The 9,829-nt window shown below is 53.0% G+C and overlaps 1 protein-coding gene across 1 annotated transcript; it reads right to left on the reverse strand.

Moving 5' to 3' along the window:
• Positions 1-1,082: 1,082 nt before the first annotated feature.
• On the reverse strand, positions 1,083-3,386 carry SYF2 (SYF2 pre-mRNA splicing factor). The gene is made up of 7 exons (XM_038167168.2): positions 3,242-3,386; positions 3,061-3,162; positions 2,757-2,882; positions 2,503-2,620; positions 2,296-2,386; positions 1,606-1,704; positions 1,083-1,501 (listed from the first exon to the last, which is right to left on the reverse strand). The coding sequence occupies exons 1-7, from the start codon at positions 3,296-3,298 to the stop codon at positions 1,336-1,338; spliced, it is 759 nt and encodes a 252-aa protein (XP_038023096.1). The 5' UTR covers positions 3,299-3,386; the 3' UTR covers positions 1,083-1,335.
• Positions 3,387-9,829: the final 6,443 nt, after the last annotated feature.

A 9,829-nucleotide genomic window follows, 5' to 3' on the forward strand; every position in this document is an offset into this window, starting at 1 on the left:
ACCACAAAGTACAACAGATCACTTGAATTATCTTGAAAAGTGACCTTCCTCTTGGAGTAATTGCTGTCCAGACACTGACTTGCCCATTCCATCTTTTGAAAGCATTCCACTTGAGCCGTCACACCTTCTGCTTTTAAATCCTGAACTTTGTTTGCAGGCTTGTGGTTGATTCAGGTTGCTTTAAAAACAACCTGTAAAGAATCACTGTAAGACAGTAAGCAAGGGCCAAGGTTGGCTGAGAAGGCTTCATGAAACCAGTTGTAGAGATTATACATAAATATTTAGCACTGCTGTGCATTTAGCTCCATGGCTTACGAAGACTGACCCTATGACATGTGAAAGCAAATTAATAAGCTGTTGTATCAGTTTAGAGTTCATTTGCAATGGACCTACAAAGACCATTGGATCTGCCTGACTACTTCAGGGCTAACCAGAAGTTAAAGCATTAAGGCTATTTTCCAAATGCTTCTTGATTCTGATAGGTATCACCCCTCCCTAGGCAGCCTGCTTCAATGTTGGACCACCCTGAGGGTTAAGAATTCTGTAAAAACAAAGGGCTCTTAAAATGAACTGAAATGGAATATTCCAGTCAGGAAGCATCTTTAAAATGAGTCACTTGCCTGAATACAGAGAGAGGGTTCGCTATCTTCATTCAAAAACTTTCAGTATAGGACTTGGACACTTACAGGCCTTACTTTTGTTGAGGTGTGAGTGCAGAGTTGGTGAATGTAGAATAAAAACTTATGCAGCTACTTAAAGAATTGAGGTTTCTAGTGGGACAACTCACACAATGCTGTCAGATGTACTAACAATTCCATAGTTTGCAGTGATATGAACTGTGCTGTAGGTTGTACACGTTCCTTGCCCTCTCAGTGAGGGTGGAACATAGTTCTGCCTGAGTATTGTGATTACTGTTCAGGTATTGCCCCTGGAAGAACTCCAACCTTTGGCAAATCACAAACACTGAGTAGTTTCCCACTCAGAATAGTAATGCACATTCTTGAAGGGTTTTTACCTTCTTGCTAAACAAATATTTTCAGGGACTTTGCCCTTCTTTACATACTGACATGCTTTATTCTCAATCATGTGGCAAGAGCTTATTTATTTATTTGGAATGTGAAACAGGAGGTGGCTACTTCTGCAAGTAAAAGCTCTGTACAGCTGTGCTATATACTACGTGCACTACGGCTACTGCATTAAATACACTACTGATTGTACAAGTTACTTTGAGGTCTACCAAGTATATTTCTGATACAGTTTAAAAGTGCATGCAAAATATCCACATCAAACTTTAATAAGCATGGAGAGGCAGCAGGATGTACTTTGTATGTCCGTTCAGACAGCTGTTCCTCTCTCCAAGTTCTGTTTAATTTCAGCTGTGTACTTCCCATAAAACCTCTCTGCCTTCTTATTGAACTTGGCATTTCTCTCATTAATGTAGTCAATGTCCGCATCATCATTGTAAGGACGTCTTCTGCTGTATTTTTCACGTTTTTCAATTCTGTAAGACAAGTGTCAGTGTGTGAAGATGTAGAGGAATCACGTGGACATCATTACACAATTCCTACACGCCACGCTTTTCTTAATTTTATCTTATTTACTTACTGTTTTTCAAGATCTGCAACCATTCTATCAATCCCCTCCTTAGTTGGCACGTGAGTTCCATGGAGAAGGCTGTCAGATGTTGGGTACAATGCTTCACCACTGCGCAAGGGGAACAGACGGGCACCAGTTTACATAACTATTGACTGAAATTCCACTGTTTCTGTTTGGGTTTTTAATATCACAAGGCATTAACTCGTGTCTAACTGCAGGAGTTGAAGATGCAGTGGTAACTGCTAGTATTGGAGACAAACTATGAGACAATATCACATGCCCATACAAGACAGAAAAATCAACACTGAAACTCTAATTCTAAACTTTAGAACTTCATTTAAAATTTGTCAGACTTCCACAAAAAAAAAAAAAAAAGGAACTTAAAAAACCCACAACTGACTCCAAGAAATAGAGTAATTCACTTGCATGTCTGAATATTTTCCAATATACAAAATACTGCTTCAAACTCAGTAATACTGAATTTGAAGGAAAAAAAAAACATTAATTACAATGCTACCTTTTCTCTATCGAAGTAGAGATTAGGAGGAGGATGATCAGGTAGGCTATGCATTTCAAAATGCTAGTAGTACAGTGCTTGAGAGAATATACAGAAATCCCTGAAAGGGTTAGTTTTTTAAGTCTTCAGTATTTATTACAAAATTAAAAACCTGGGAGATAGATGACTGAAGTTACACTTACTACTGTTCCTTCAGCTTCTCGTACTGCTCCAGATCAGGTTTGATCTGCCTGGTTAGTCTCTGGTATTGGCGCAACTGAGCCGCTGCATAATCTTTGGAAGAAAATCACTGCTAAGGTGAAGGTTTTTATTTCATGATTCAGTTTGCAACTAAAATATTAACAAGGTGTTCATTAGGAATATGGATAATTATATAGTTAAACTGTTACCTGAAAATCCTAGATCGGGATTTTTCCTCTTCTTCTTCCTTTCCCATCTCTCAGCATCCTCAGCACTGATCTCTAGAAGTTTAACTCGCTCATAGTCTTCTCCTCTTGCTGCACACTCCTAATACAGCACAAGTAATATTCAACAACAATACAGCGTCCAAGGAATAACCCCCCTGTAAACTCTCTCTTGAGTCCTGCAGGCATTAAGGGGGAGCTTCACTGCAGCTCATGGAAAGCCACAGCTTTGTGTTTACCTTCTTCTTTTCCTCCACCTTCAGTTCCCATTCCAGGCGCGCTTTTTTGGCTTCCCAGTTCGGGGGTAACTTCAGCCTTTTGTCTTCTTCTACCACTTCTTGGTGGTTCAGCTTGCGAGCCTCGTTCTGGGAACAAAGCGGTTCACAAAGCTCTGCAGACGCGTCAAACTCCACCCCCCAAAGCCCCGGGTACTCGCGGCAGCGGGGGCCGGCTGTGCGTGGGTCCCGACCCCGGGCCCCGCGCGAGGCCGCCCACGCCCTCCCCGGCCGGCCGCACTCCCCCCACCCCCCCACCGCCGCGCACCCGCTTCATGTGGAGCTCGCGGAACTTGCGCAGCCACCGCTCCCGCTTCTGCGCCGCCGCCGCCGGGCTGGGCCGTGCCTCGTCCTCCGAGCCCGAGGAGCCCTGGAACAAAGCGCACTGAGCCGCGGGCGCCGCGGGAAGCGGGACCGGGCCGGGCCGGGTCCCCCCGCGGCCGCCTCACCCCATCGGGAGCCTCGGAGCAGCCCCGCGCCTCCGCCGCCGCCGCCACCTCCGCCATCAGCGCCGCCGACGCTTCCGCTTCCGCTGCTGCCGACGCACTTCCGGCCCGGCCCGTGCCGCGGCCTCGGCCGCCCCCTGGCGGGGAGGGGGAGGGGGGGGGGCGCCGGGGTTCGGGGAGCGCCGCCGGGAGCCGGGGCGGGGAGCGCGGAGGGGACGCGGCCAAAAAGCCAAAAATCAGCCCCCGCCGCGAGACGGGGGGCAGGAGCCGGGTGCTGGCCCCCCACGGCTGCTCCTTGTCCGGGAGGCTCCGCAGCGCCCGCCGCGGGGTCGCTCGGGGCGAGCAGCGCGGGGAGGTTTGGCCGCGGCGGCTGAGCCAGGGGAGCGAAACCTCCCGCGGTGCGTCGGGGGCGGCCGGGGTTGTCCGGCTGCAGCGCTGATGATAAGCTTATAAATTGATTATCGGGGTGTAAGGGTTTGTCTCGGGGGTTCACGCAGCTGCCTCTCCGCGTGTAAGAGGTGTGCGGCGGCGCGCAGCGGAGGCGGGCGGAGGGCTGGGGGCTGGGGGCTGGGGGCTGGGGGCTGGGGGCTGTGCGGGCACGATGCGGGCCCCAGGAGGGGGAGAGCTGCTGCAGGATCCCACGCGGCCGGCCTCAGCTCGCGCCTTTCCAGCAGAGGGAAACGCAGCACAAGCGCTGAGGGGCTGTGACAGTGGCAACGAGCCCTGGCTGAGGCGAACTCTCTCTGTTCTCGTTTAACTTCACTTTCTTCCACTGCCAAACTCTGATGCATGCTGAGTGATTAAAAATATCAAATACAGCATCACCCAGCAAGGAGTCAAGTCAGAGGGGAAAAAAAAAAAAAAAAAAAAGAAAAAAGAAAGAAAGCCAAACCTAGTGGAACTAGCGCTGTGAAACAGAGCACACTGGGGCAAAGAATGGGAGGCTGAAGGCACTTACATAGCCCCGTTGACAATATCTCAAGAAAGAGGAGAGGATTTTCTCCTTTTTTTTTTTTTTTTTTTTTTTTGGTGGAGGAGTCTCCCGTCACCTGCCTTCTCTGTACCCTTGCAGTTGGTTGGGAAGCATCACATTTACATGCCTGTGAGGCACCTGAGGCTGGCCACGCGAGGGTTGCCAGCACACTCGAGGATGGGGCTCGCCAGGGCTGGAGGAGGGGAGATTTCACCTGGCTGCTGAGGAAAGCAGCCGGCTGCGTGCTTGTCCGGGCTGCACAGTGAGCTGGGCGGCGTGCTGTCGGGCTGAGGTACAGCGCACTGTGGTTGTACCAGTGTCTCTGCTCACTGCTTCTGAGCACTTTGCAGCAAGGATGTCCTCGCCTTCTGCACAGGTGGCCCCGTGGAAATGTTCATTAGTGGAGGCAATCAGCGCATGACAGGAGCCAAGGAAAGCCGAAAGAAACATCTTGCTGCTGCAGCAGCAGCAGCCCTGGCCATGTCCTGGCAAGTCTTGATGCTTGTAAAGAAGAATATCAGGATTTGGCCCTGCTCACATGCCCTAAAACAGTGCTTGACTTCAGGGGCCATCTTCACCATGTGTGGGAAGAGGTCACCAGCACACATGGAACACCACATAAGCTGTGCCCCTCCTGCCTTCAGTGCCTCAGCTGCCCTTGCATTTTCTGGAGCATCCAGGCAATGTCCTGGGATACCTGAGCACGGGGTTGCTCCGAACACAAGTTAGGAGATACCGGGGGGGCCGACAGGGAAGGAAGGTGGCCTTAGCAGAGGCTGCTGGATATCGGCTCCGTTCCCTGACAAAGTTCCATTCCAAGAGGCTGCAGCTCAGCTGTCCCTCTGCAGAGTGGGGCCATCGGCTGCTTGTGTACATGCTGCCCTTTTATTTAATCATGGGAAGCTGGATGGTTTTTATGGCTTTCTATGATGCCTTGGCCCAGCCTAGCACTGAGCTTGGTGGAGCCTCTTTTCCCTTCTCACTACCATAATGCAGTTATAAAAACCCAAGAGGTTTTCCTGGCTTCTGTGGATTTGCTTCTGGGTCTGATGCCAACTCGGTGAGCCCAGTTCCTCATGCAGGTGCCGAGTGCATTACCTGCTTGGTGGTACTGCTGCAAATCACAGCCTGACCTGGAAGAGCAGGGAATTCACCCAATCCTCCCTCATGCCAAGGAGTGAGGACTGGTCCTGCGCAGGCTGACAGTGAGTACATGCAGATCTGCTCTTGCTGTCATTTACAGTTAATTTATTTTTAGATTTAAAAATGTTTTTATTTCTCATGCACACAGAATTGGCACTGCTTTTTTGGGTTGTAGCTGACTCCATTGTCTTCTCCAGTTATGCCTCCCCTGCAGTGCCGAAATGAAAAATTCCAGTTACATATTGTACAGGGGATGGGAGCTTGGAGGAACTGACTCATCTCAGTTATATTTGTCTCTCAAAAGGGAAGATCCTGGTTGAGGGTTGGTGAGGGAACAGCATCAGTTATCTCCCAGCCAGTACAGCAAATGTGACGCTGTTATCGGGGGTCCGCAGGGTACAGGTCTGAGTGTCCTCTGCAGAGGCACCAGGCATCCTTGCAGCATGAAGCTCCTTGTGTTGATCAGGCAATCTGGGCAGCAGCGAATGGCATGGGTTGTGCTGTTCCTCAGAAAAATGACTGTGGCTCCAGCGTGACAGAGGCCACAGTGTGCCCCCCCCGATGAAGGCCAAGCCTCGGTAGGTAATGAGCCCTGGCCCTGAAGACATTTCCCACCCACAGGGCTTGGCTGAGCCCTTGGAGGCGCTGGCGTGGGTCCTGACGTTGGTGTCCTGCTCCCTGCTCCTGGCCATGGGAGGCTGATGCAGGCAGGGCAGTGTCCCCTGTAGTCAGAGTGGGTCCTGCTCCAGTGAGCAGCAGCCACAGCCAATGGTGCCTGGTGGAACGTGGCTGCAGCCTTGCGGGACTCCCAGAACCCTCCTTTGTCAGTGATTTTGAGCATTTGGTCTGAACTATTTGCCAGGCAGAGTGTCCCAGCTGGAGCACAGTGCTTCCCTGGCACTGCCCGGGGAGGTGCTGCGCTGTCTGTCTGGGACAGACCTTGGGAGAGCACCGTGGGGCATGAGGAGAGGGCGGCTGAACAGGGAGGTCAGTGCTCTGTCAGGGTTTGTGCCATTCACCCTCATGCTGGGGCCATGATGAGGCAGAAAGGGAAGATGCCGCAGGTTTGCGATGCAGCAGCTCTTTGTGCAGGGAGAGAAAGCACAATTTGTGCTGTACGTGAGCTTCTGCACCACCCCCAGCTTCCTCTGTACAGAGGTGGTGCTTAAAACAACAGCCGGGACAGGGGGCCGGCCAGCCCCTCACCCCGAGCCAGGACACCGCTGTGTCAGCCGGCCTCCGTGCTTGGTGCCTGGTGCCGTGGCTCAGTGCGCGGCGTCGCTGTGTCCGTGGCCCCGCACAGACCTGCGCAGTGCCACAGCCGGGCTCTGCGATGCCGTGGGTCAGGGTTGCTGTGCTGGGAGCAGGCACTGCTGGAGGAGGCGTGAAGGAGTGGTGCTGTGCCACGGCCAAGGGCAGCTTTCCTCCCCTGGGCACCTGCGGGGTGCAGCTGCCCCCTGCACAGCCGCTGCACGTCACATCGGCGCTGTCATGTGCAGCCTGCCACATGGGCTCCTTGCGTGTCAGAAGGAAGCTGGGAGCATGCCGGGGGATGTGATAAGGCTCCAGCACGCGGTGGCGTGAGGACGGCTCTCCTGCACCGTCCCAGCAGCTGCAGGAGCCGCTTCCACTTCCTGCCCGGCCCTGCCTGTGCTGCACCGCTCCGTGCTGTTCAGCAGCTGCCGCCCTCCATCCTGCTTCGTGATGAAAGGTGCTTTATAAGCGGAAGAACGTTATTATGATCAGGAGCAGTAATGTACAGTCAGGGCTGGTGACAGGGCTCATCCCAGCCCCAGCCTGGGGGTGGGTGGCAGCAGCGGGGGGAAAGGATGTCCTTGGGGTGAGAACCGTTCCCTGCCGCAGGCCTGGGGGAGCTGCGGGGCTGAGCGAGGGTGAAACACTCGGGGTGTTTGCTGTGTTACTGCCGGCCAGCTCACAGCGGTGCCTTCCCAGCAGCATGCTGACATCTGTGACCCTGACACGGCCAAATCCCCTCTGCCAGTGGGGCTGGGGGCCTGAGGGATGCTGGGCTGGTGGGGGTGCTGGGGGTGACCCCTGCTCTCCTGCGTGAGGTGGGGGTCCCTGCTTCAGTCACATTGGAAAGCCCTTTGCAAGCAGAAGCATCAGGTAAAGGGAAGGAAACCCAGGCCTACAACTTGCATAGGAGCAAATCAAACTTGCAGTGAAGGCATTAATCCAGTGAGGCTGCAGACATGCCAGCGTATTGAAGATAAGATTATTCAGGACGTATTTACTGATTGGAACAGATCTCCCACACTGCCGTATTGCATTTAGAAACCACCACAACTATGGAGACATTTGGAGAGAGGGAAAAATGAAGATTGTCTGCTTTTGTTTGTTTGTTTGTTTTTTAGGTAGAAGAGAAGCTGCTTTTCTTTCAATCCTGTTCCTTTCAATCATAGACTACAGTTTGTGTCCTGTTGGGTTGCAATTATAATCTTTCAGATCAGACACATAATCATTGGGCTGGAGAGCAAAAAGTACCTGGGTAATGTGCTTAACAGAAATTAACCTGGTTACGTTCATACTCTATTGAAAATGAGAAAGTGCTGATGGTCAAAATCAATTCCTCCACAGCCAAATTACTGCAGGACTGGCTTAGGGTTTCAGCTAAATGCTCAACCCTCAAACAATGATCCTAATTGTATTGAATTAGGCTCCTGATCACATAGTTGAAATGATGGCAACGGTTTGTGTTTAATGCTAGTAGCGGGTGGTGGGCAAAATGGCAAATTCACCCCATTTCTCCCTGAGACTGCTCGGGGTCCCGCTGGGTGTCCCCGGTCCCAGCCCTGCCGTGGGGCAGGCAGTGGGGTGGGGGGGATCCCACAGTTTTGCCAGATGAGGGACAATGGGTGAGCTTTGCCCAAGCCTTCCCTTTCCATGTTATACCCTATCAGTCCAGGATCGTAGCTCAGGCTGGGATGATGGGCTGGGGGATGCACGGGGGGGGTTTCTTGGGATTTGCAGCCCTAAGGGTGAGGGGAGGAAGCAGCAACATGTCCAGACACAGCTCCTGGCACTGCTGACCCCACACAGCCCACTGTGACCCCAAAGTGGCACACAGCAGGAATTTCATCGCTTCCTCCCAGAGCGATGTGCCCAAAGCCTCAGTCCTGCAGAGGTGACAGCCTGGGCACCCCGAGCAGCTCTTCCCTAGCCCCCTCCTTGCTGAAGATCACAGCCGTCCCTCGGGGGTGAGGTTTCTTTTGGAGACTTCTTAAGTGCCTAGAGAGCGGGGCAGCTCTCTGCAGTGCTTGTCAACTCCTGCCTGGTTACATCTTTTCCCTTAAAAGCCGGAACCTCACAGAGTTTCCTGGATGAGAGCAACTCGGTCATTAACTATGAATTTCAAATGAAGCAGATTTACAGTATATATCACAGAAATATGCTGCTGTGAGACAGCAGGCGAGCAGCCTGGGGTGCTCACCTTGGAGTTTCTCACTGTTCAGGCCCTGGCTGATGTGCAAGTTTGCCCCTGGGCATCACCCGCTGGCAAAAGATGCAGCAAAGATGCCCCTGAGCGTCACCCGCTGGCCTTCACCACCCTGTGGCATGGGGCCATGCCCATGTGCAGCCGATTCGGGAGGTGCCAGCCCGGTTCTCTGCGATGGGCCCTGCTGGTCCTGGTGGGCTGGGGATGTCTCTGAGGCCCCTCAAACCCAGCAGCAGCAGAGATTGATTGGTGGGGGCAGATGCTTCCCCAGGGGAATGTGACAAGTGGCAATTAATTAGCTGCCAATAACCAGGAGGGATGGGACCTGTGGTCCCCCTGTCGCGATTATGAGGGAGGAGGCCGGTGGGAAGCTGCCATGAGCCAGGCAGCATGGAGGCGGCACCACTGGTCCTGGCACAAGTCACATCGACTCTGCAGCACTGTGGGGCCAAGGGCCTGCCGTGAACACCGGGGGTTTGCTCCCCTCCCTGCTGGGGCTGCTTCGCCCTCCATTCCACAGGAACCACTCCTGCTGTGGAGCACAAGCCGCAGCCCCTTGGGCAGATGCTGCAGATTCACCTCTTACTGCCGTGGGCAGTAGGCAAAACCAAACATGCACCAAAATCTGCTTTTGGAATCACCCTTGTAGGAGGCTAAGCCCTGGCTGGCACTGAGGTGGCTTTGGAAACGTTCCCCAGGATCTCATTTTTGAGAAGCACCCCAAGGATTTGGGATCCTGAAGATCCTCATCTTCCCTCTGCCCTGGATGAAGCCCAAGCTTGGCCCCAGGGATCCTCTCTGCTGAGGGGCTGAGCCTGTGGCACCCTGTCCCAGAAAATGGGGCCCATGGCAAGGGTGTCGTGCTGGGCACGTCCCAAAGGACACACTGGGACGGACACATCCCCGGTGGGCAGTGAAGCAGGGGGTGCTGCAAGGGAGATGCCTCTCCAGGCACAGGGGGCTGATAACATGACATTTTTCCCGATCGATGAAGATTTTGGTTTGTGAGTTATTAGCC

This window comes from Anas platyrhynchos, chromosome 24 (assembly GCF_047663525.1).
Source record: "Anas platyrhynchos isolate ZD024472 breed Pekin duck chromosome 24, IASCAAS_PekinDuck_T2T, whole genome shotgun sequence".
In the NCBI taxonomy this organism is placed as follows: Eukaryota; Metazoa; Chordata; class Aves; order Anseriformes; family Anatidae; genus Anas; species Anas platyrhynchos.